Source organism: Lepidochelys kempii, chromosome 3, assembly GCF_965140265.1.
Source record: "Lepidochelys kempii isolate rLepKem1 chromosome 3, rLepKem1.hap2, whole genome shotgun sequence".
In the NCBI taxonomy this organism is placed as follows: domain Eukaryota; kingdom Metazoa; phylum Chordata; order Testudines; family Cheloniidae; genus Lepidochelys; species Lepidochelys kempii.
The window spans coordinates 44,772,827-44,800,329 of NC_133258.1; the positions used below are offsets into that span (position 1 = coordinate 44,772,827).

Genomic DNA, 27,503 nt, shown 5'->3' on the forward strand with positions numbered 1-27,503 from the left:
ATAACTCCAATTACAGGTAAGAAACTTTCAGTTTTGGACTGCTTTGTATATGGGAGTTGAGGTGAAGTCAAAGTATATTTCAATTTACCTTTGGTAATCTCTTGATAGCGAAAGTTTTCTATTCTAATTTTATTTTCCTTGATGAAAAAAATGAGCTCGTTGATTAATGGTTTCTGAGCTCCTTGGATACAGTTTAGTTTTTGGGTGCAAAATTGTATTTTATAAAGGTTTTCATTTAGAAATATATGAATTTGGGTATCATGAAATGTGTCAAATTGACCTTCCTTGTAGTCTCCTAACTCGTCTACTGGACAAAGCGTGGACAGCAGTACTATAAGCCTCCTCATGCTATTCTGTCCAGTGGTTCTCAAAGAACGGTAAACCTCCTCATGCTACTCCCTCTCATGGGTCTCAACTCTTTTCTAGATAGTTCGCCTAAAGCAATGTTTCCCAAAGTGAAAGGCTCCTTATCGCATTACCAATCCCCTTTGTCATCCAGCCCCCAGGACCTTATTTATCCATAGGAATCATGGTTTCAGTGACTCCTTTCTTTCTTTTTTTAAAGTAGTTCCTGACCTTAGTCTGGTAACTTCTTTTGCCCTAAAGACAAGACCATTTAATTCCATTCAAGAATAGAATTTTAAAGATCCCCCTGAAGACTTCCTTTTTTAACATACGGGTAAGTGTAACTGTGGACAGAATATATACAGGCTAAAGTTACGAGAACACTCTGCTAGGTATAAAGTTTTATTAAAATAAGAGGAACAATGAAACTAGAAATTAAACCCTTGCCATTTGGATAAACCGAGGACCCACCATTCAGCTTGAGTAACTCAACTGGGAGCTGCATTGATTCTCAAAAATAAGAGAACAAATCAACCCTACTATGGTAGACTGTGGGTCTGCTTTGCAGCTGCTACTGCAACCTTGTGGTTGCAGTGTGCATGTCTATGGGTGTAGATTGTGGGGACTGTCACTAGATGTAATTCCTGATTTGCCTACTTCTGCCTCTTCATCTCCTGAATAGAACAAATGCACTCAGGAGGCCACCCCTTCACGGCCCCCTGAGAGCTATGTGCCAACATCCAATTCTGGGCTTGTTGGGTTCTCCCCCTACACACGCGAGCGATATCAGGTATATTGTGTGTTGGGCAGCCTATAAGGGGAAGGAGGGACCTGAAGGTATTATTTACCTACTGTATACTGGTGAAAGGTATATACTGTTCTATATTTTAAAAATCTACTAAGATTATGTAGGCTATAGGTGAAAATTAGTAGCAGACATACTTTAAATGCATTCAGAGCAACTGCTTTGTAATTAATATAAAAAGAAAGTTATGTAGCTGAACAATTTACAGGAATTAATAACTGGCTGACTGTTTTTTCAATTCAGTGCTTTGTTTGCTTACCTGTACTTTAGTTCTTCACTTGCTAGATAGAAATGTTCATACAATGAATATGCCTCATTTCCTTCCCAGTCTTTCAGGTGTATTTTAAGAACATAGCGTTTCTGATTAGTCAGTTGAGAAACTAACTCATTTCCCAGCCAGTACTCCCCAGCAGGATCACCAAATCCCTGTAATCCAAGTTGTATATTTAAATAACTTTAATTTGTTTTTCTTTGATTTTGAAATAATCAGTTCATCAATTTTTAAATGTAATTGCTTTGTCAACACAAAAAGTGTCCTACAAATATGAGGATCCTAGGTCTTTGGTATTTCAAATTTTGGATTTCAGCGGGGACCAATTTAGGAACTTTAAACAAAATGTATCACTATTAGACTTATTAGATTGGGGGAATATTTGCCAATAGAAACACAAATATAAATAACTTAATGAAAATTAAAGATGTGGACGCAACATGAAATAGCTGACTTAGGGGAAAAAATGCTATATTTCTTTGTAAAAACAAACATCACACTTGCAAGTCTCTGCTTAGGCAAACAGTTTATATTACTCTGACATTTCCCAAATGAAAGCACAATTTTTCATTTAAGAACTAAAATGCAACTTTAGAACCTGTTTAGGCAATACAACTTTAAGTAACTGATTAATATTCTTTTATGATTGTCTGTGTAGATTTCAGAGATTATCAGAAAAATAATAAATTAGATTTAAAGCTTCAAAAGAGTGTGGCTCTTACCATCTTGTACTCTTTCCATGTCCGGTGAAAGTCCACACTGCCATCTTTACGCTGCTGAATAACTGTCCACCCCCCTCCACTGCTTTCCATATCACAGTATGTCTGTCAATAAGAAGAGTGTGTGATTGCATAAATGCAGGTACTCACATGTCAATTGACACATATTGCATATATATTTTATATAGCACAGTATACAGTAAAACTACTGTTGTCTTTTGTTTGCCTAGCAGAGCATGCCAGGTTTGCTAACACCTATGAAGCTGAGCTGTTTTGAATAGCTTGTATTCTAATTAAAATTGTAATTAATGATATTGAAATGATATTGAATGTTTCTGAAATACTGTACTTACTGTATATTGGTTTTATGTTGTTGTAGTTTGGTGCATCAGAATTAAATCCTTCCCTGATGTGCCTTAGCTATAGTTACTGCTGTAAGTGTACAGTAGGCAGAGCCAGTTAAGATAATACTGCCAAATCTGCAGCGGCATGGGGCCCCAGAATATGGAATCCTCATTGGGAATGTCTACACTGCAAAAAAAAAAAAAAAAAAAAAAAAAAAAGACCGACAGCAGCAAGTCTCAGAGCCTGGCTTGGTGTCACAGGGCTTGCACTACAGGGCTAAAAATAGCAAAAAAAGACTTCAACTCTTTAATTTACCCCACATGGCTGGACACCAGCTGAAGTCATTGGGGGCCTGCGTAGGTGCAGGGGACTGTCAAAATACCATTTTTACAAGAAATATGTACTAGTGTGCTAACAGTGGGAGAAAACTCCATGATCTTATCTAATTCTCTTTTGAACCCAGTTCTAGTTTTGGCCTTCATAACATCCCATGGCAACAAGTTCCACAAGTTGACTTTGCATTGCACCTAATTTATACAAATATATGTTTACATGGATTATTTTAAAATGTCAATATTTACTAAATATTAAACACTTTGTTGTGCAAGATACTGTAAGTACATATATTTCCTATTCCAAGTGTATGTAAGTATTTTTTAATGGCCACCACTGTGCACATGCTCATTTTATGACTTTGCTTTTTTACATCATTTATTGCACTTACATGTAAGTAAGAATTTCTATTTGGAAGTCTTGTTTGCTTCAATTTATAAACCGGCTTGTAAGGAATTGCTCTTGTGCAAAAATTGTTTAAGCAACTCTCAAACAAAATATTTGTTTTATTTTTATGGTTTCTCAGAAAAAAAAATATTTTAGTTAAAAGGACACATTGATTTTAAAACAATTTAGATTTTTAAAATGCCTTGCACAATGCAGAACATATAATTAATTCCATCAGTTTCTGCAATAATGGGATGAAAGACTGACTTCAAAAGCTGCGGCTAAACTAGTGGTTTAATAATATTGCTCTAAGCTAAGTTGTATATTAAAAACATAAAACAAAGTTAAGCCAGTATTTGTGACTTTTCTCAAAAGTTATCACAAAGCCTTGAGAATCTCTCAAGATGTCCACTTGAGCTAACCTTCACTTTAATATTGTTTTTAGATATAAGTATTATTTCAACATAGGGATTGTTACCAATGTCTGAGTATAAATACAACAACATTTGCAGTCATACACTAGAAATTTGGATGGGTCTGCACCATGCTCTTAACTAGTCAAGAGTGTGTTAATTTTTTCATTTGTTACATAAGAATGAGCTATGTGATAGAGTAATTTGTCTGAGTGGTATTCCTGTCTCTGCCACTGACCTGCTGGGTGACTCGCCTCCTGTGTGCCTCAATTTCTCCATCTGTAAAATGGAGATAATACTCCCTTCTTTTTGTAAAGCATTTTGCCATTGGCTAATGAAAAGTGCTATATCAGAGCTAATTGTTACTATCATATGTACAATATTATATGTAATATTACAGTACATTATATTATTTCCTAAAGCTTAGTAAACTTACTGTGACTTGGTCATTAAAGTATTACATGTAAAGAACTGCCTGTTACAGTTTAAGGGTCTCTGTGAACTACCTTTTAGTGTTCTGTCCTTTCCTGTTTCTTGTTATAAAAAATCCTTGGAGCAGCTTTACCAGTGTGAGAACACTGATAGAAACTAATTCATGTAACATACATTCTGGTTTAAAGAAGTGATAAAAATTAGATCACTTCAGTTTTAGAAATATTAGGCCATATTTAATTTGGTGGAGTTAGATTCACATTTGCCAGTGGCAATTTTGGTCCATTAACTACAGTAGTGTTTTGTTTTTCAGACCTTTTAATCTAATTTACCTTATAATATATAAGACTGAGGCTTCATACGTTCTTGGATATACCATTTATACTACTGTAGCTTAAACATGGAATAATTGTTCTATGTTAGTTTTAATGTGAACATAAATTGATGCTCAATATGAACTGTGTGTTGTAGGCTTAATTGCAACTCTTTAAATGTGAACGATGTATATATTAAATTAGACCCAAGCTTCCTAGTTCTGTGGGAAGGTGAACTGTGTTTCCACTGGATAAAGTAGCCACACGTCATGAAAAATGCCTGCAGCCAATCCTCTTTGGGCTGAGATTTCATCAGCTAAGCAGTGTTAGGTCTAGTTAATACTTAGATGGGAACCCTCTAAGGAAAATCTGAGCTAGAGGAAGTGGTTTGGTGAGTCAATTTGTAATCTTACAAAGAGATGCTAGAAAGACATTCTGCCGGAGACACAAAACGGAGGTTTGGACTACTTACGATCGATCATTAAAGATCCCTTTTCTTATTCTGCCTGTATTAAAATTACACTGGTTGGTTAAAAAGAAAAAAAAAAAGTGGTGCTGTGTGACATGTGACTCAAGGACATTCAGCCACTAGTTTACGTTTTGCATAATGTAAGCTAATGGCTAGTTCATTGAGAACCTTTCTTTTAATTTTGCAGAATGTAAATGAAGTCCTAAAGACAACTAATATAAAGTATTAAAGGGACAGTGTCAACTTCAAATGTAGTTTGCAGTGTTATTGTAGCCATGTTTTTTTTTAATCCTTTGTATTGAGTTCCTGAAATCCTGGTTAATTGAAGTCAATGGCAAAACGTCCATTAACGTCAGTGGAGCCATGATTTCATCCTTGAGTTCTCTTGCAGCCTTTGTATGTGGCAATAATGTGAAGGTCATCTTGGGATGACAAGTATGTCCCCTTAAGTATATGGGCACAGCAAGTGTGTATGACTATGCCTAATTATAAAGTAATCGGGGAAATGTGTACTGGTTCATTGTACCACTTTCCAAGGAGGAAGCTCTAAGAGTGTTAATATGAAATACAGGAAAGAGGTTTTATCAATTGATCTTAGGATGTAGGATATCCAAAGTAGAGAAGATACTAGTGATAGGTTGTACTTGGGGTGTGTGTTTAAGTTAGGATAGTCTTATGTCATGCTATTGAAACTTGTTGGGAAGGCTAAAGAGAGGAAGAAAATGAGTTGGACTAGGGACAAATTTGTGGCTATTAAATTGAAGGCAGCAACCTTACTATTTAACATTATTGGTAAATAAGGTTACATTCAGTTGAGCAGTTCTATTATACCCTATACCTGTTGTTTTTTATTCACTTCTATTTTATAGTTAATGATTTGGTACAGCATGCATATAAGATGTAGTAAAGACTAGGATTATTTATTTTGAAAAGGAAAAGTTGGAGCATTAAAAATGATGAAAGGTATGGTAAAAATGGATCAAATTTAAAATCAGTAAAAGTCGATTTATGTAATCGGTAATGCCTAGGTAAAATTCATTACCATGAGAGGCAATCGAGACAAATACCATGGCTGGATTTTAAAACGGGTGTAAATAAGTTTATTAAGCAGCTATCCAAGTTAAGATGTTGATATGGCAGAGTCATCAAGGCTTATTCATCAAACTGCATTAATCATTGAAGGGGTCAGGAAGAATTTGTACCTGTATGTAAAGCATTGTATAATTTACCTGGTACATTATAAAGAATTTGTTCACCTTCCTCTGAACCATCAAGTATAGCCAATGACAGAGGCAGGATATTAATTTAGATGGACCTAATTTTACAATTTCCTTATCGCCTGAGAGCTTGGGCTAAACTTCAGTTCCACTGGAGTTTGTTTTCAAGTTATAAATTCCTTAAAATAGGATAAACAAATAGTTCTAATAAGCTTACAATGTTCTCAAACCGTGGGATTTTACATCACATAAAATAGAATAATTTACTTAAATTCTGCAGATGTCTTCCCTAAAATATTTATATGCTCTAGCAAATATTCATCTACCCCCAGAGCAGTAAGAGTGTATGCTTCTTTTTTAGATTTTACAATCTTAGGGCTAAAGACTGAGTTTTCACTTTTCTTTGGAAAGTACCTTGCACGCTGTAGTGGCTACAGAAGTACAAAAAATAAAATCCTCAAAACTAATAGGAATGAACACATGAAGTGGTTCCGGGGATTGTGTGTGTGTGGGGGGGGGTTAGTCTTATTTAATAGATTTTCTTAGCAGTACTGATTTTATAAATATAATCTTAAAACAAAGGCAGGATGAATATTTCCACATCAAAGATTTCTGAATCAGTTGGGTTTTTAATGTGTATTATGTTCTTTTGAAAGGTGCCACTTTTATAGCCATGGAGTTCAAAGTCAATTTTATTGGCAGAAAAGGTATTGCAAGGTAATGTGAATGTGCCAGTGTACCTCACCTACTATTCTGAAGATACCAGTTTTAAGGGGTGAGAAGGTAGATATCTACCTGAGATTTCAGTGTATGGACTCTGAAATCCATTTTGCATGTTGTTACTTTACAGACCTCTCCACAGGGAGATGGACTGGAGCAGAATCACACGCAGAGTACTAAATGGCCTTCAAACAGTGAAACTTTTTTTACTTACAATCTTGATTGGCAACCTAGGCCCCCAACCTGTAAACACTCATGTACTCAACTTTACTCATGTGAGTAAACCCCTTTGACTTCAAGATCAGTGCCCTCGAGGTGAAATTTAATATCCTGTTACTAACTACCTGACTGATGCAGGCTCCTATCTATATCTGCTAAATGTAATATATATTTAAATTACTATCTTTAAAATAAATATTTCAATAATTTTGTGTTTTAAAGATCAGTCCTTCAGGTTGGAGAATAACAAAGTAGAAAAAGAAAGATGAAGAGTAAAGAGAAGGAAAGGTTAAGTTAAAGAAACTAAATTGAGGGGAATAAGATACTTTAGAAGGAGTTATCAAAATGTTTAGAGATTACAGACAAAGATAGCTTGATTTTAAAAAAAAAATTAAAAAAAATCTTAAAAGCCTAAAGAAAGAGATGGGCCATGTGAGTAAGGGGAAGACACAGGGGCAACTGCTTAGTTTAAAATAAACACAGTAGATTTACTGTGTGAAAGTTTGCTTCCAAGGACACGGATTTCTTTTCATTTAGTAATTTATGTGAAAATTGAAAAATGAGAGATGGCTAATTGGTGGTGTATATAATTGGATCAAAATTCCTTTAAAAGGATAACAGTAAAATGAAAACATATCAGTATATAGGACTTTCTTTAGCACGCTTTACTCAGGTACAACTCCCCTGGACTTTAAAACCTCAAAGATACGAATGCCAGAGTTATGGACTTACCAGTCAACCAGACACCCTCTGGAACTGGAAATAGCGGAGGCCAAAAAAAAAGAGGCAAATGCTTAACTGCCTTGGGGCTTTTGGCGCAGGGAGGTTAGGGCTGCAGTTGCAGGGTGAAGGGGGGGATCGGTGGTTGGGTGTGTCAGGGCTTCTGATTCTCAGGGGCACAGGGCTTCAGCTCCACAGCTCCTTTCCCAGCTTCAGCCCTGTGGGGGCCACTGGGGCTTCAGCTATGCGGGAAGCACCGGTTTCAGCCCAGTGCTTCCCCCATAGCTAAAGCACCTGTGCTCTGGTGCTCCCCCTTCTCCCCCCCCCCCCCCCGCTGAAACTGGGAGCGGAACCGTGAAGCCACCCCAAGCCCTGGCGCCCACCCTCCCCCCCTGCGGGGCAGAACCAGGAATGGAGATGCAGGGCTGAAGCCCTAAGTCCCGGCGCCTCTTGTAAGGCTGAAACTGGGCGCAGAGCCATGAGGCTGAAGCCCAGAGCCCTAGTGCCCCCCAGTCTAAAGCCCTGGTGATCCTGAGGGTCAGATGCCCTAACACCTACCCCCCCACACTCATGGCTGAAGCCTCAAACGCTCTCTCCCACCCCTCCAGGGGGCTGAAGTCCGTAAAGTCTTGTTCAGAGTTATCTCCATTTCCGAGGCGTCCGTAACTCTGAGGTTCTACTGTAATGTTGGTTGGAATCAGGAAAAACAGATATCAGGTTTAGACATGCAGCAGGCGTCTTCAGACAGATGCCACGCACAAATAAAGATATTAACCTCTCAGATTACAGCAAACTGGGCATGGGTGCGCATGCACGTGTGTACCTATTTGATGTATTTTGTGAACAAACTGCTTGATGGCTCAAGGACCTAGCAGCTGTGGCACTATGTGGAAACAAAACTTGATTAGTTATTTGTATTATGGTGACATTAGTGGACTGAGGATCAGGGCCATATTGTATGAGGTGCTGTATGAAGGTCCTTGTCCCAAAGAGCCTAACTTCATGCATTGTGAGAAGTCAATGGGACTACTCAATGTGTAAAGTTGAGCATGTGTGTAAATCTTTTTAAGGATCCAGCCCTAAAAATTGATACTATTGGATGATATGCAATTTGAGTTAAACTCTGTACCTTGCCTAACAGGTTATGATGAAATGATAAACTAAACAGCAACCATTTAAGTGTTTCCTACATGTACAAAACACTAACATACGTCAAATACTGAACAAAGTTTCCCATTCAGGGAAAAGGAGAGATTCTGGATATACTTGCCACAGCACCAAAATAAGACAACAAGGACTATTTAAATTCATAAATTGTAAGTGACGTGACTTTTCAAATCATATAATGTTGCCACTCTCACAACTTCATTGCACAATATTAGATTGTTTTCAGATACATTGATGCATGCAATTAGTTGAGAATCTCAGGTTTCCTTTTCTTAAAAAAAAAAAAAAAAAAAAGTTTCTAGTCTTCATGGCTGTGGGGAAAAACTTGAAAATGTGACTTCTAAAGGTTCAAACACCAGAAGGCAAATGCAAGGATACCATTTTTTTTAGTCTCATGATTTTTAAACCAATGTTATTGTTTTGGGGGACTTGACTCTCAATTTTTGGATGTTTGGCAACATTGAGTATAAAATGGAGTAACTTAAAACTTCAACAGGTCCCAGGAGTTTTATGCCAATGAAGAATGAGAACATTTTCAAAATCTCAAAAAAAAATTCCTGTCAGGAAAACCATTTCCCACCTCGCTCTATACTACATTTATTTAATTCTGTGTTATGATGAAATCTACTGATAATGCAGTAACATAGGTTTACACAGAAATTGTTTATAAGCAATGGGAGGTCAGAAGGTAGTATAAGAGGAACAGATGAAAACATAAACAGTAGTGCAGCACTTTGGCAAATAAAAAGAAGTCATTCTGTTTCCTGGTCTGTATGGCAATCCACATCATAAACAGTAGAAAATTGTGTTACCATGTTGATTATCTAGAATATATATATATACACACACCACTTCTCTTGACACTTCATTTTATGCATTGTCAATACAAAACTGACTCTGACTGAAAATGTAGGGGTAGTGTAAAATAAAATTTAATTTGATACCCTAAAAATAACAAAAATGTATTTTCTGTTCCCTTAATGTCTTCTTTTTTCCCCATCTGCAGTACACAAGGTGAATTTATTTTTCATTTTTAACATAGCTAATTACCCCATTCTCAGAATCTTCAGAGTATCTTAGGTCTTTCTGTTTAGACATTTATTGCAAAACTAAATATTCAAATATGAGCCCTACAAATATTTTACAGTCAGGTATATTTTGCATTCTAAAGAGTTTGATTGTAATTCATCAGAAGGATGATATATTTTGACTATTTTTACACACAATTTCAGAAGTTTGTTTTTTTTAAAGAAATAGGTGAATCATGCTATGAATACTTATACTGGAAACAATACAAAAGTTACTTAAAATGTTTTTGAATTTAAGCCATGTTATTAAACTCTCTAATAGTCATAAATCAGTTTTCTCTTGTACTGTTAACAGGCACATTAACTTGTTTTTACAAGCTACATAGTCATGATCCCATATATTATATTTGAAGGTGGAGTCAAGACCAAAGGCCAAAAAGTGGGACCACAACAGCTGTTCATAGAGCCTCCATAATTTTACTGTAATGTTTGACTGCTGTAGTCCAGTGCTTACATATTCAGTGGTTTGCATCTCTTCTAACATTTGGAGTTGTGAATGCAAACTTCCATTGCTTTTAGGTATCTCAAACACGCCAACCTACCCCTCATTTCATTACAGTAGTGGAATCTCATGTTACATAATTTTCCTTGTAAGATAGATATATCAATTCACATATTAGTGTCTCCAAACATCCCCTTTTTTAATCTTTCATTTTGTACAATTTTTCTGATAATCTTTTTGTAAGTTCCATATGCGCCACAGAAAAAAGCTATGAGAATTCATTAGATATTTTTTCTCTTTGTAAATATATGGCAGCAAGATTAAATCCTAAAGCACTCATTGTGCTGTTGCAACAAGTCTGAAAATTTAAACTTGTGCTGTCAGTCAAATGCTTTCAAATTGTCAGTTTGTCCACCAGTTGACCATGATGGTTTTCTTCCAAGACACTATTAAATTGTGGGTGTATAAAAATCAGATGAGGCTATAAAATATGTAAAGCTGCCAAGTTCCATCCAGAGGCTGAGGGAGATTTGAGAAGGAGTGTTGAAGTAATTAGTGCAATCGTTTAACACACAGCCATTGCCATTGTCTAAATATTTGCCAAAAATGGACTTAAGAGCACACCACACTAACTCCTAACATTGCCTTGGAAACTCAAAACACAAAAATATGCATTAATCCAGCATCACTCCTATGGATGCTCATTGAATTTTTGTTTTGTTTTGTTTTGTAGGTTTTCTTTGGCTCTGCATCCAGGCATTATCTGTCTTCCTAATTCTGTTGTCCTTATAAGAACATAAGAATGGCCCTACTGGGTCAGACCAAAGGTCCATCTAGCCCAGTATCCTGTCTGACAGTGGCCTTAACTGACTCTGGTACCTCTCTCAAGTGTCCAGCGTTTCACACAGTTGCATTTTGCTCAGGTTTTGTAGGCTTTTTCCACCATACTGCTACATCTCTAGACCTGCTTGCACTGGTGGTTCTTGCCAGAACTGTATGCAAGCTGCAGAGCCCACATAGCTGGCAGGACTGGCAGAGAAGAAGCTATCCTTAGAGCCATCGTGGAACTCCTCCCTTAGGCCTTGTCTACATGGCGAAGTTACACTGATTTAAAATTGATTTTGGAAACTGATTTAAATTAAGGTGGTGCAAAACCCCAGATTCCTAAACTATTTAAAATAAACTGAAATAAACCTGGTTTAAACCAAAATAAATGTATCCACACAGGGGTTTGCACCAATTTAACTAACAGTATGTCTACACTACAAAAAGGTGTGTTCTTAACTTGCATGAGCTAATTTGGCAACTCAACTTTTAACTCTGGTTAGCATCTCAAATTTAAGGGGTGTTGCAATGTCTTCACTGCTATTTTAACCCAAATTAGCTCACGAGTTAGCTAATCTGAATTAAGAAAACATCTCTTTGTAGTGTAGACATAGCCTCAGTTTAAAGTCATATCTTTTAGTTAAACCAGTGCAATTTTCTTATGTAGATAAGGCCTCACTGACTGCATAGCTGGGCTGGCTGAGCCCCAGTGAGTGTGTTCACCCATGTTGGGCAGCTTCTGCCTGCCTACAGCATTCTGCCACCACTTACATTTACTCTCCCACATGCAGTTTCTTAGAGTAAGGTAGACTGCCAAAATGGCTTAACTGCTAGGCCTTTCTCCATATGAGAGGGCTGGGCTGGAGGGAACTGTGGTCTGTGTAAAGGGACAAAGACTGCAAGGCCTGCCTTTCCTCCTTTCCCATGCCCCACCTCACCCTCAACCACTGATGAGCATCAATGGTTTATTGGGCTTTCCTTTATTGGCAAAGGATTTATGGTCCTAAGATTGTGCTGGAGAATCCTGTTGGTGAACTGGCAGGTGCTGCTAAACTGAGGAGGTATTTACAGCAAGAATGCTCCAGTTGCTTACAGTGTTCCCTCTCATTTTTCCCACCCATGTGCGGAATGAATTTTATGTGCACCAATATCTTCATATAAAAATTCATGTGGGGGTGGGGCCGAGGGGTTTGGAGAGTGGGAGGGGACTCAAGGCTGGGACAGAGAAGTGGAGTGCAGGGGTGTGAGGGCTCTAGCTGGGGGTGTGGGCTCTGGGGTGGGGCCAGGAATGAAGGGCTCAGGGCTTGGGCAGAGGGTTGGGTGCAGGGGGTGAGGGCTCCGGCTGGGAGTACAGGCTCTGGGGTGGGGTTTGGAGTGCAGGAGGGTGCTCTGGGGCTACGGGGGGTGGAGAGAGGACTCCCCTCAGCGCTGTCTCCCCTCAGCAGCACCTGGGCTTGTGGGGGAAGAGGAACCTCTCCCCACTGCTGGGGGGGGGCTTGTGGAGCTGGGACTGCAGGATAGGCGCCCCTCCCCTGATCCCAGCAGGTCTGCATTGTGCAGGAGGTCAGACTAGATGATCATAATGGTCCCTTCTGACCTTAATATCTATGAGCCTATGAGGTCTGGGCCGGGGGAGCGCTACCCCGGCCACACCTGGGTCTGGGCTGCTTCAGCTACTGCTGGGTCTGGGCTGCTCCAGAGTTGGGCTGTGGCAGGTCCAGGCTGCAGGCTGAGATGGGCCCAGGGGAGGGGCGCCTCTCCTGTGGCAGGTTGGGGGCTGGGTTAGGTGGGGGCCGGAGGCGGGGCACCCCAGCTGCAGCAGGTCCCTGGGCGGGTTCCTTGAGTGACTGCATGGTGGCCGCACAGCTTACAGGGAACTTAAGTTGCTTATACTGTCCTGCTGTCCTTGTTCAGTCAGGGTACATTTGAAGAGGCAGCTAGCCCGGTAATGTGTTAAATACAGCAGTGTGCTGATACATACAGTGATTTTAACTGTTGCAGCACAGTTAGTGGAAGTAAAACATCAGGACAGTAGAACCTCAAAGATACGAACACCAGAGTTCACTCCAATGTCTACCAGACACCCTGTGAAACCAGAAGTTCTCAATCAGGCCTCAGCACGCATGCATGCGTACGCACACACACACCCACACACACTACTGCCTCGGGGCTTCAGCCACTGGGGGGTTGGGGCTGCAGCTGCAGGCGGGTGGGAGTCAGAGCTCTGGGCGGATGTGGGGGCTCAGGACTTCTGACCCTTGGGAGCACCGGTGCTCACGGCTTTAAACTGGGCGGAGCGCTGGGGCTCGTGGCTTCAGCCCTGTGGATCTGTTCCCAGTTTCAGCGGGGGAGGGGGAGCGCATCCGGGATCAGGGCTTGAGCCCTGTGGCTCCACTCCCAGTTTCAGCCCCACGGTGCATTCCGGGGCTCAGGGCTTTAGCTATGAGGGGAATCATAGAATATCAGGGTTGAAAGGGACCTCAGGAGGTCATCTCGTCCAACCCCCTGCTCAAAGCAGGACCAGTCCCCAATTAAATCATCCCAGCCAGGGCTTTGTCAAGCCCCAGCACTCCCCCCGTAACTAAAAGACCCGATATCCAGTGCCCCCACTACCCAGCTGAAGCCGGGAATGGAGCTGTGGGTCTAAAGCCCAGAGCCCTGGTGCTCCCAGGGGGCAGAAGCCCTGAGCCCCCAGTGGGAGCCCTGGTGGACCCCTAGGGTCAGAAGCCCTAACTGCGCCCTGTGCCCTGACCTCCCCCCAATCCCTGAGGCTGCAGCCCCAACTTCCCCTTGGTCCACCCTGGCTGAAGTCCGTAATGTCTTGTTCAGAGTTATGGACCATTTTGGAGTTATGGACAACCTCCATTCCCAAGGCGTCCATAACTCTGAGGTTCTACTGTAGTTTGTCTACACTAGCATTCCTTTGTTACCTCCTGTGTAGTCTCACCCATGTTATCAAGGGTACTTTTTTGGGGGGTTTTGTGTTTTGTTTCCAGAGAATAAAGGTTAGTGTAGACCAGGCCTTTTACTTTTTCCCAGGCAGTTATGCTGTGGCATGTGAGCTGTTGCACATATGCAGAGCTGTTGTGTTGTGTATGTAACAGAGATATGTTGAGGCAGAACCTTACGGTATCAGTAGCATTAGTTTAGTTCTGTACTGTTCATGTGGAAATGAGGGGTGAAATCCTGGCCCCGCTGAAGTCAATGGTAAAACTCCAATTGACTTCAGTGGGCCCAAGATTTCACTTGAAGTGCTTTTTTTCCCCCCACAGAGTTCAAACCAAGTAATTCAGCTGAAATAATTTCCACATGGACGAGTGATAAGCTGCCATTAGCAAACATGAAGAAAATATTAGTTTAAAAGACTGGTTACCCAATTTGGATTTAAAATATCTTATTTGCTAGATAAATTAGAGTTGCAGACTTTGGGGAACACGCTACCTTTTTTTCTTCTGCACTATTAGGAACTGTTAAGGTGTAGATTCCACTGGTTGTAAGTCCTGATTTGAAAGCTTCAGCACAGTCTTTGAAACGGATTTGTTCTTCTTTAGCCACAAAGTTGTTCTTGGCTGCTAAAAATGAAATAAAGACATTGAAGGGATATAAAAATAGATAAATAGCTCTGAGCTCAGGTTCTTTTCCGAGAGAAAGTTACCATGATGTAATAGTAATTAATGATGTAATGAAGTAACAGTATATTGACTTTGCAGTCCTGAAGTAGGTTTCTTGCCCTGCCCCTGCTGGTGGAAAGCACCAGAGGAAATTAGCTTAACGTGCTAGTGATATTTTGCTTCTTAATATTCAGATACAAACATACCTGCTTGACAAGTATCAATTCCTTTATACCTATTTGCATGCTTGAATAGAATAACATAGGCATATTTTTTCCTTCAGTTGCGCAGTTTCAACTCATTAGAGAATTTGATGCTATCTGTATTACAAACTGATTACTAACATGTACAAAGATATCTGTACAACTATATGCCTTTGTGATAATCTGATAAGTGAGCAAATGTCTTCAGATGAGCAAGATGTCTGAATCATAAACGAGCTTTTTCTTAAACTGAAATCAGTTAATACAGTAGCTTTTGATGGGGGCAAATGGAGCTGGTCTACACCAGAAACCATGTTCTTTTTGATGAATTAGAGTTCAAAAACATAGCCTCTTAGCCAGTACAGCAGTATGTCCTTTGCTTGCAGAGATGGGTCTCTCCATAGTATACACATATCTGGGGTTATCCGTAACTGTCGGTCAGAAGTTTCAGCTAGTGTGCAACGTACAGTCTCTGCACTCAGCATGAATGCTTCTGTGTGTTCAAGGGTGAAGCTGAGGGCATTCTCAGTGAGGGTTCCTCACTTCTGGAATTTGTTGACGTTAAAAAAAAAAATTACATCTGTGCCTATGCCTGGCCATGTTTTAAAGTGCAATCTAAAATGTATCTTCTTGTTTGTTGATAGAGGGTTTGGAATTTCCTGGCATTTAGTCGACTAGCTGATATCTATATTTGACCGTTTTGCAGTAGATACTGTGTTGGGGCAGTAGAATATATGTTCCCTATTTTTGATTCAAAGAGAGGAATGTGCCCACACACTACAATGATAAAAACCCTGTAAATGTGTGTAAATAATACTTGCATAATTTTTTATTATTTTCAGCTTGTTTATCAATTTACCTGCTTACATAGTTAGTTTACCTCAAATATAAAAAGAACACATTCAACTTTATAATTGCTTTTCCACACTCTATTGTTTGTAAGCTAGTTTAGAAGCTTTCCCTGTTGATTTTTTCTTGTTGGCAATCATTATTTTTTCCGCTCCAGGTTTAATGGTTCTGTAGCCAACATGAGTTTGACTTGTTTACTTATTTGTTCAGTAGCATAACAGATAACATCAGCAGGAATGTGCACAGCTTCAGGAATGATATTCAGTGAGATACTATCAGGTGCTATAGGGCTAAAGTTTGAGGGTTGTTTTCTTTTAAAAAATTGACAATCCTAGATATGTCTTCAAGATTTTTCAAAAAACAATGTTTTCTTATTTAAAAACTAATTGCTTGCATTTGCAATCAGACTTTGAAGCATTGTGCCTAGTCTTGAGAAATGCAAAGAGAAATTACTACAAATCAGCTAAACTAGACTGTTTTCATTACTTTCTATATTGCATTCATCTTAGATAGAGAAACAGAGTAAAATTTTAAAAATAAGTTAGATTTTTAAACTTTTACTTTCAATAATAAAAGATATTGGTAATTAAGGAAAAAATCTAAACATAATTTGAATGTCCTTTTTAATTGCTGTGGCAGAGCCAGCATTTAAATTTATATGTTCCTTGGTTTTTTGGTGGAGTCTACAAAGTTGATGCCAATGTTTGTTTATTAAAGAAAATACTCTTAAACAGTTTTAATTTTAATTTAACAATAAATATTTAGAATACACTGGAAATTCTTTTTGAGCTGCAACTTTTCAGATAGGTAAAAGTGTAGGCCCAAACTATTTATGGTAGCTAAAATTTGGGTTCTGTGGAGATTGTTGAATTGAGAATACTGAAGTGATCCACACTTTCAATTGTACGGAAAACATTTGTTTTAAATTGTGCGTGTGGGGCGGGTAATTTCAGACATTATAAATTTAGAGGCTATGCATGCTGCACTGTATTCCCAGCCCCTGTCAACCTAAAGAACAAAGATTCTATAGTCTTACTTGGAAATAATTTGCATATAGCAATAAACTTCAGTATCTGGTCAATGCACCCTTTCCCAAGTACTGGTAAGGTAGGATGTGGAGTGCACAGATCTTGCCAGCTATGGTTAGCATAGGTGGGTGAAGCTGGGGAATATCAAGTGCTGAGGTGAGTGGGGTATGTGGGGAGGGGTTGGGAAGTCTGGGTGGAGTTGTCAGGACTGTAGATGTATGATGTCTGTGGGCTGGGGTCTTGCTTGAGGGAGCCTTGGCCTAATATTGAGCCCCTCTTCTTCAGCTGCCTATCCTGGCTGTTCCTTCCTTGCTCAAACCTGGAGAACTGAAAGGAGGAGACCGAGAGGTTGCTGGTGCCAACAAAGCTTGTGCCCACAGTGATCCTCAGGAAGAGAAACTACAACCCCTGGTGGCAGCCCAGCTGGATGTGCAAGGATCCAGCTTGGATGAGGGTTGTTTGACAAAGCTGCCAGATGTTTGTGCCATGTTGAGACTGTGTGCCACTTGGCATCCCTGTTGGGTTTGACTACTGGGAAACGAATATATGGGGTATTTGTTTTGTTTTTTGGCCGGGGGGGGGGAAGGGGTTGTGACTAATGGGCTTACCTCTTCAGGATATTAAATTGTATAGCGAGTCAAACGATTAACTGATGCAGGATTTTAAGACAATACAATACATAAAGGCATTTTTGAGATTCTAAGGTGGGGAGAAGATAGAACAACATGTAAGGATACATAAAGTTAGTGAGTGCTACTCAGCTGATATAGTAGTGTTTATACTTCACTTACAGTTTGGTGTAGCTATCATAGTAAGCAAGTTGTGAACAGTCTCCATCAGATCATGTTGCTGTTTTTGCAGAACTGAATTGTTTACCGTAGCCGTGACTAACTGTTTCTCTAGTTCTTCTATTATAGAATTTTGTCTGGATACTAGTACTTGAAGTTGATCTTTTTCATCCTTGATTGACTGAAGCTGAAATGTGTGCTTGTCTTCCATATCAAGGACTTTTTTTTCTAGAAAGCTAATAAAAAAAATATAATTAGGGTAAATTCAGCATTTCTGTGTTTTTAGCTGAAGACTATTAAGCCTGTTATAGAAGTTATTTTCCATTTTAACATATTTTTACTCTGACTTTTTTTCTAAGTGGATTCTGCAGAGAATGTTATACATGCAGTGTCATGCAGAACACTGTGAACTGTATTTAGTTTGACATCTGCTTTGTTTGATGCATTACATAACTATAATCTGTCCTAGTAGTCAAATAAATGAACAACCTATAGTTTTTTCGTTGTTGTTTTCGGACACTCTATAGTATGCTCCATATTGCCAGTTCATACACCATAACAACTCTTGTGTGTTCCACAATACTACAGTAGTATGAAGGGAAAGATATTTTTCTTTCTGGACTTGAAAGAAAAACAATCTCTCTTGAGGGTAGTAGGAGAATCAGACATGAAACTGATTTAAACCTAGAGTAACTATTCTTATGGTTATTCAAGTGTCGCGAATAATACTACTTTTCTCTTCAGTAATTTAAGGAAAAGCTAGCCTCGGAGACCTTTATCATTAGAATAAGTGACCCATTTAAAAATCAAATCTATTCAACTTTCTATTTTCTCTCCAGTTTTTAAATAAATACTTCTTTGGCCTCAACAAATATAAATTGGTTCTGACTGTTATGTTTGGGAAAGCTATGAATATACAGTTACCTAAAGTGTGCTTGCTACTTTTTCCAGAATTGGAGAGGTAGATGGTTAAAAGGATGTAACTCGTTCTGATGCTGGTCAAATCTTTAGTAGTGTTTGTTTAAAACATAAGAGTTTTGAGTTTGGTGGGTTTTGTTTTATTTTGTTTTTTTAAGCGATAAACTGAATGCTGGAAAATTAAGAAATAATACTTCCAATATTCAAATCATTCTTACATGTTTCAGTAATGATGTGGTGATCTCAGGTCTGGTAACTGTAGTCAAAAACTATAGTGACATTTTAAAATTTAATATTTACTTTATTCCCATTGGATAAATATTCTTGTTTGTAGAAAGCTGGTAGATAAAGTCTTCAGAAAGTATACACAAATATAACAGGGCAGTAAACACAAATATCAAACCATGTCTGTCCAACTTTCTTTCTGATTGAAAAATATGATTTTGACGTAGACTAAAGTATTCTTGTCAGCCAGTTAAGGAAGTATGGGCTGGATGAATGCACTACAAGGTGGGTAGAAAGCTGACTAGATTGTCGGGCTCAACGGGTAGTGATCAATGGCTCCATATCTAGTTGTCAGCCGGTATCAAGTGGAGTACCCCAAGGGTCGGTCCTGGGGCCGGTTTTGTTCAATATCTTCATAAATGATCTGGAGGATGGTGTGGATTGCACACTCAGCAAATTTACGGATGATACTAAACTGGGAGGAGTGGTAGATACGCTGGAGGGGAGGGATAGGATACAGAAAGACCTAGACAAATTGGAGGATTGGGCCAAAAGAAATCTGATGAGGTTCAATAAGGATAAGTGCAGGGTCCTGCACTTAGGACGGAAGAACCCAATGCACAGCTACAGACTAGGGACCGAATGGCTAGGCAGCAGTTCTGCGGAAAAGGACCTAGGGGTGACAGTGGACGAGAAGCTGGATATGAGTCAGCAGTGTGCCCTTGTTGCCAAGAAGGCCAATGGCATTTTGGGATGTATAAGTAGGGGCATAGCGAGCAGATCGAGGGACGTGATCGTTCCCCTCTATTCGACATTGGTGAGGCCTCATCTGGAGTACTGTGTCCAGTTTTGGGCCCCACACTTCAAGAAGGATGTGGATAAATTGGAGAGAGTCCAGCGAAGGGCAACAAAAATGATTAGGGGACTGGAACACATGAGTTATGAGGAGAGGCTGAGGGAGCTGGGATTGTTTAGCCTGCAGAAGAGAAGAATGAGGGGGGATTTGATAGCTGCTTTTAACTATCTGAAAGGGGGTTCCAAAGAGGATGGCTCTAGGCTGTTCTCAATGGTAGCAGATGACAGAATGAGGAGTAATGGTCTCAAGTTGCAGTGGGGGAGGTTTAGATTGGATATTAGGAAAAACTTTTTCACTAAGAGGGTGGTGAAACACTGGAATGCGTTACCTAGGGAGGTGGTAGAATCTCCTTCCTTAGAGGTTTTTAAGGTCAGGCTTGACAAAGCCCTGGCTGGGATGATTTAACTGGGAATTGGTCCTGCTTTGAGCAGGGGGTTGGACTAGATGACCTCCTGAGGTCCCTTCCAACCCTGATATTCTATGATTCTATGATTCTGCTATTGCTGCTTTTAGATTCATGTCCAAATTGTTTACTATTTGAAACAAAAAGAAACTTCTGAGGCTTAACAGTTATGCTTCATTCATATTAGAAACTAGTTTTGTCCCCCTTGTAACATCCTTCAGAGATGATTAATATGACAATGTGGTGAATGAAGGTGGTTAAGCAAAAGCTATTGCACCTTTGCTGGCCAACGATTGGATATGGAAGAGGGCAGGGATAATGGCTAGCTTTCAGCAAATTGAATGGTTGGGAGCCTGGGGCCTGAACAGGATCATCTCCTCCACAATATAATGGATTAGAAATGGCAGCAGTAATCTTTGGCAGTGATCTGGCTGTGCACCTGGATAGCCCTGTGCAAACGGACAACAACACAACTTTACTTTTAGCTGAGATGAGACAAGGTTTGATTGGGTTAGGCTGGATAGTAAGTAGCTGCAAGCCCCATTCCAGAGCCTGGCAGCTGCGACACAACATCATCCAAGATCGCCTGATCAGAACCATCCTGCCACCCGTAGGGAAGGTTGCCGTGAACTACACCATCCCCGGAACCAACAACCAACTGTAACCGGACATCATCATCACAAATGAGAACCGGAAAATGATCATCGTGGTGGATGTCACAGTGTCCTTCGAGAACAGGACCGCAGCCTTCCACAACGCTTGAGCTCGAAAGGTAGAGAAATACACCCCTCTGGCCGAAACCTTGAGCGCTAAGAGTTACCAGGTTCAGACACATGCTGATCATCAGAGCCTTGGGTACATGGGTCCCCAGTAGCCAGCGAGTGTTGAGAGAATGCGGAATCAGTCAACGCTATACTCGGCTGATGTGGCAACTCATGGTGTCTGACACCATCAGATGGTTGAGGGACATCTACATAAAACACATCACTGGACATCAGCAATACCAGGAGGGATGAGCTGGAGTTCCGATGAGAAATGCAGTCGGTAAAATATCTGAAATACTTCCCTGATAGACTGTACTTTCTAAATGGACAACCTACCCTAAATTCTCAATTATTGAGGGACAATCTTCACTCATCGATATATTTGCTTTCCACAACCAACTCTCTGTACAACTTCTCGCGAGTGATGTACCTGAATACTTGGATGTTAATATCTAAACTGTATTCTTAAATTTATTCATCTAAATTTGGGTTATTGCTGATTATGCACTATATGTATCTTATGACTTTTAAAACAAACTTTGTATTTGTGGATAAACTAAGCAATATATCCAGATTTACAGACACTCTTTTCTCAACCGATGTATTATATCATTTTTTAACACTAGCTCTAATAAATTTTTTTAAATCTGTCCTCTAATCCTGTGTCTAGCTCTGGTGGGCCTAGAGAAGAATTTATATCTTGGTTGCAGTTAGCAGGTTCAGAAAGTTTGTCAAGAAGTGTTCAATTCTGAGAAGTAATTTTGACTCTACCTGGAAAACGCTTCAGTGCCAACTGTTCTATAAAACTCAGGCCTGACAAACTCACTACTACTAATGCACCACTTTCATGGTACTGATTCATAAACGGTGTTTTGTAGGGTATCAAATGAAAGCTGGTGACATACTGGTCACTAATATCTGTGTAAAATATATGTACTGACACTATATGAAGAATTATGTATACATTCTGAAAATGTTTTAAAGTCTGTATCACAGCAGAGTTAGCATGCAGGTTTTCTGCCAGACCCATATTCGCCTATCCCTGTCTCTCATGTAAATTAAGCATAGTAAACAAAACACAATGGGAGCTGTGTTTGCATTCCATGTTAACAGAGACTTGTGAGGTCAACAGGAAAGGAGTAGACAGGAAAACAAGCAGTGGGGGGGCGCGGGAAAGAGAGAAAAGAGTTTTATCTGGTGGTGCACTGCGAAAGGATATACTTCAAAGGTTTACTGGACTATCACTGGTGGACAAGTAAGACATTTTGTTATGAGTCACTGAGGGAGAAAATGGAAAGGTGCTTTTTACATCCATGAATGGCCAATCCCAGCCACGTGGGTTGGTGACGCTGGGAAAGATTGCTTTAGGTGACAAATTACTTTAGACAGGGATTTTAGCCTGTTAAAGTTAAGTTTAGATGCTAATAACCATGTTATACTTTTGGTTTGTGTGTAACTATTTTGTTTCCAATACTCTTACTCACTACTCATTTGAATCTTTGAATTCCTGTGCTCTAATAAAATTATTCTCATTTTTATTATAAATATATTTCAGTGCTGTGGTATTAAGCAGAGTGTGAATCCTCAGTAGACTCAAACAAGCTGAAGTATGCCGTTCCCTTTGGGGACAGCAAACCTGATCATTTCTGTGAGTGTCCAGTGACAAGAATACTGTAGGGGATGATTTTAGAGGGGTTCAGATGCTGGGGTATATCTTTTGTTACCCACAAGGCAAAATAAGGCTAGCAGAGCCCTGAGGAGATTATTTTGGTGGGTAACAGACTTGTGTTGTCAGGGAGCTGATGAGCAGTTAAGCACAAGCAAGTCTCTCTCATACTGAGGCAGGGAGGGTGAGTAACAAGGTAACTCTGTCTTGGGCACCCCAAGGAAGTGTCACTGTGACTTAGGCACTTAGGAGCCTTTTGGTATGTCTACACTTAAACTGCTACAGCAGCACTAGTGCTGTCTATATCAGGGTTTAGTTCAGAATTTTTCATACCCCTGAGAGATACAGCTATGCTGCTATAAATTCCCAATGTAGACCATCCCAATGTCTCACTGCAAGTCAGTAGGACTTAGGCTGCTAAATGCCTAGTCATTTTTGATGATCGGACTTAGGAGTTTAAGTCACTTAGGGTAAACTTTTCAAAAGTGCCTAACTCAACAAGAACAATCTCTTTTCACATAAAGATATCACCTGTGACTTCCCAGGACTGTTTAACCAAGATGTGGTTTCCTGTACAACATAGATTAAAATCTTTTAAACCTAGACATCTTTACTTAGCTGTGCCCTTTATATTTAGGCTGGCTGGCGGAGAGAAGGTGCAGCCAAGCTTGTGTGTCCTGGCCCTGCAGTGAGCTCAGAACTGATGCTGGCCAGCTGGGGCTTTCGGACCCTGCTGGACCAATGGGCTCTGCAGACCATGCAGAAAACAAGGCTCGTAAGATGGCTCTCTGCCTGTCTTCTTATATGTATTGGATTGAATAAAGCTATGGCTTTTTTATCCAAACAAGTGTGCCAGTCCGTTTATTAGTTGGCTACTGTGTCTCCAAAGTAAGATACCATTCTAACAAAGGATCTATGTATTCATTATGAGAACTGTCATGACATGACAGTTGTTTGGTTTCCTCTTTAAATGCAACATTTCTCTTGCAAAACAATGGCATTAAAATGCATTGCTGAGCCCATTTCAGCTCCTTTCTAAATAACATTCAGAGAGGCAGAGGGAGAGGTATGACAGAAAGTGAGCAGGCAATAGATTGGGCATGTGTGGCAATGTTTTTATATGCAGTATTATCAGTCCTAGGATATTAGAGAGACCAGGTGGGTGAGGTAATATCTTTTATTGGACCAACTTCTGTTGGTAAGAGAGGCAAGGTTTTGAGCTACACAGAGCTCTTCCTGAGGTCTGGGAAAGATACTCAGTGTCGTAGCTAAATAGAAGGTCAAACATAGTTTAGCATAAATAGTGAGCATGTATTCTAAGGGACCATTGGAGATGAAGTGGCCAGTTACACCACTCTAATCATAAGACAAAGAGTGGGTTACAGATTGTTGTAAGACCATGATTTTTAGTAACTAGCAAAGTTATGAACATAAGCTCTCTGGCTCGTTATTTGAAGGTGTTGTGCGGGTTTCCTTTGAGGATGAGGACTGAAAGGTCAGATACAGAGTGATTGCTTTGTGAAAAATGTTCACCAGTAGATGATATGGTGCTTTTGTCTTTGATCATTTTCCTGTGTGAGTTCATTCGAGAGCTTAGTGATGATCTGGTTTTACCCATAGTTGTTGGGGCATTTAGTGCACTGGATGAGGTATGCCACATATAATAGGCATGCGTACGATCCCTGGATTGTGAAAGGCTGTGTTGTGGGGGTATTGATCATTGTAGCAGTAGAGGAATAGCTGCAGGTTTTGCATTTGTTGTTCTGGCAGGGTCAGGTGCCACTTTCAGTTGGCGTGTCCTGGTCTGTTTTTATATTAGTCCTGGTAGTGCTTTTATTTGAGTCCTAAAGAAGATGTCTGAGCTTCTGCACATTTATGGCTTCATTGTACACAATGGTATTTCCTTTATTGGTCATGGGGAAAACCAAACCATCAAACTAAAAATGTTGAATTTAAGAACAATTTTGTAGTGCACAGAATGGAAATCACTACTGAAACAAATCAGTTATCCAACATTAATCCTTAACATTGCATAATAGAATGTGTAGCTAATATTAATAGTTGTGTACAAAGACAATGCAGAAGTGAGGGTTTGTATTTACAATAATACATTTACACTTTGAGGAGCCAGAATTCATGAACAAAGCTAATCATTTATAAAATTAGTGGGTTCTAAAAATTTCAGTTTTTACATAATTTTTCTTTTGAGAATGTTTTAGTAGATGTTTTTTAAAAATTACTATTTCAGTAGAAAAGTGGTAGAATAGTTAGGTTGAGACTTAATTTAGGCAATAATACCACCAATGACAATTTGTATAAATTGGAGAATACAGAGGTTCCAGTGGGGTTTTTTTGCTCTGCTCCTCTCATTCCAGCTTTATTATTTTATGCTTACCAAAATAAAGGATTTCCCCTTAGTATTTCTTAATTGAATAAAGGTTCTGTAAGTTGGGCACAGCCACTGAGGTATCATTTTGGAAGAGAAATGTTTTCATGCAGGAAAAAAAATATTAAAAGGACAATTTAGTACGTTGGATAGGAAGAGCTATCTTACCTGTTTTTTTCTTGCAACTTAGTTATTTCATTGGTTTGATCTGAAATCTGCCTTTCTAATTTGTTGGTTGAAAGAGAATGTTCCAGAAGCTGAAGTTCAAGTCTCGTTGTCTGATTTAATACCTAAATAAAATAAATAAATAAATCAACTTTGAAAACCCAGACTAAGTTTTTTTGGCTAGTTATAATTTAATCCGATTCTAGAGTCACTAGTTATCACATGTAGAAAATAAAATAAAAATATGTAGTTTGTCATATAATCTGAAAGATGTACGTATGCATGCATACGTATACTGATTTGGGCATGAATACATTAATTAGGAGTATAATGGAAAATGCTCAGAATTACTGTAGTTTTTTGTTCGACCACTAAACAAATGCATCATAATTTATATTTCCACTTATCTTTATCCTGAGGAATGTTTCAGTGGTGGTTTTCTAAGCCACATTTGTGATTGTGTTTCAAAATTACTTTGTCCATTAGCTTTCTAATGAGGTAGCTGAGAATCAGTATTTGAAATGTATTTACTCTTGGGGGGATTCTGCATGACTGCGTGCCCTCAGAAAATGCCCCTCTCTCGCCTCTTCCCCCCCCCCTCGCAGATTTCCTGTGTTTCCCTGAAGAAAGCAGCTTGCATGGGGGGAGAGCGGGAGGCGACCCTGGTCACAGTTCGGGGGGGATTGCTCCCCTCCAAACAGAAGCGAGGCATGAGGGGGGGCACAGGGGTTACATGCCACTGCCACTCCTCATTCTGCAAACGCAGAGCTGCCCCGATGAAGGAGGCTGTGTCTGTGCTCCACTGGCTCTACAGCTGAACACCACCTCTTGGGTCCTAGTGCCGATCGTGCTCCCCTTCTGTGTGCTGGGAACCTTCCTATTTTCTATTCTGTGCAACAGTGAGTGCCTGTGGCAGAAGTGGGGAAATGAGAGAAGCGAGGTGGGGGGAAGAGACAGTGGGGAAGGAAGGGGAGGTGGAATAGGGAAGGGGGGAGGGAAATATGGGAGTGAGATGGAGAAGAAAAGGGGATATGGGGAACTGCGGGGGGAAGCGGGAGCCAGGCATGCCGCATCCCCTCGGCAGCAACTGGGGCTCCCCCGTTAAACAGGCCCATCAAACCCTCACCGTGACAAACCCTACCCCCTACTCCTGGACCCCTCTGACGAGCCCCACCCCCCAACCAGCTGCACTTGGACCCCCACCCCATCAAGCCCCACTCCCCCACCACTCAGACCCCACACCCAGTCCCCCCCGCAGAGTCCCAACCACCTTCACCTAGATCCCCTGCAGAATTTTTAGGTGCAGATTTTTAAATTTTTTGGCGCAGAATTCCCTCGGGAATATTTATTGTATTTGCTCTTTAAGAATAATTTCCGATGTAAGATTCTTCCCATTCTGATGTGAATATATAAAGCATTTTCTTTTAATATGACTGGGTGAAATCCTGGCCATGCTGAAGTCGTTGGGAATATTGCCTTTGACTTCAATGGGACCAGAAAGTCACGGGTGTCTAGAAGTGAAAAACATAATTTGGATTGAACTGTTTACCATGTGACCAAATTTTTAAGAGACTCATTCCATGGTTTCAGTTTTAGTAAATTATTTCCTTATCTAAGTTCCTTTTTATTCAGTAATACATCTACTACTGAAAAAAACAATAGTATTGTGATGTGGCGTGGAAGATTGGTTTTGCTTTGTTACGTTACATTCTTGTGTGTTCTCTAGACAATGTCAGTTTTCTGTTTTAGAATAGCTTTTTTTAGTTCATCAGAATTTGGCTTTAGTTGACAGGAAGAATTGATTACTCACATCCTTCATGTTAAACAGTCATTCAGGACATGATTTCACACTTAAGTGTAATTGAGAATTATTGCCAAAGAATGAGTGTCCTTGAGAGAGCAATTGTTTGGTTAATCTCCATCTGTTATTAATTAAGCTTTTAACCTACTCAACAGTAATTTCAGAGAGAGAGAAAGAAAGTTGTAGTGACAGTCTTTTTCCTAGCTGGGTAATTTCTGTGAAGACTTTACTGTGAGTGAATACAAATATTTTCTCAGCAAGTGAAAAAACATGGGGATCCTTGAAAAATGGTGGTTCTTAGTGATAAAGCCATAAAGATGTATTTAACTTGTTTCTGAATGGAGCCATCAGTTTACCATACAGACTCAAACAAATATATATTGTAGGTGACAAATTACCTCTTCCAAGTAACCAGATAATATCTATAAATAGCAGTATGTGCTGTGAATATTTCTTAGTTAATATTTGTACAGTACTTTGAACATATGAAGCATAACATAAATGCTAAATACTTTATTTCTGTAGAAGATATTTACATATCTGAATTTGCTTACCGTGTTAAAAGAAGTTACAAAATACACAATGCCATTTTACTTCAATCCAGGATTT

General features: G+C 39.7%; 2 protein-coding genes across 9 annotated transcripts in view; one reads left to right on the forward strand and one right to left on the reverse strand.

Annotated features, from left to right (window-relative positions):
• Positions 1-27,503, forward strand: part of MCPH1 (microcephalin 1) — a 232,029-nt gene that overhangs the window by 121,064 nt on the left and 83,462 nt on the right. The window lies entirely within an intron of this gene.
• ANGPT2 (angiopoietin 2) overlaps positions 1-27,503 on the reverse strand; it is a 71,230-nt gene that overhangs the window by 14,111 nt on the left and 29,616 nt on the right. Inside the window, exons 3-7 of one of the 2 annotated variants that reach the window (XM_073336234.1) lie at positions 25,097-25,218; positions 17,714-17,946; positions 14,673-14,800; positions 2,144-2,245; positions 1,410-1,576 (exon numbers count right to left, since the gene is read on the reverse strand). In XM_073336234.1, the coding sequence (XP_073192335.1) occupies positions 1,410-1,576; positions 2,144-2,245; positions 14,673-14,800; positions 17,714-17,946; positions 25,097-25,218 (752 nt within the window). Of the gene's footprint in view, positions 1-1,409; positions 1,577-2,143; positions 2,246-14,672; positions 14,804-17,713; positions 17,947-25,096; positions 25,219-27,503 lie in introns of both variants that reach the window. The other variant, XM_073336233.1, reaches the window with a different exon arrangement.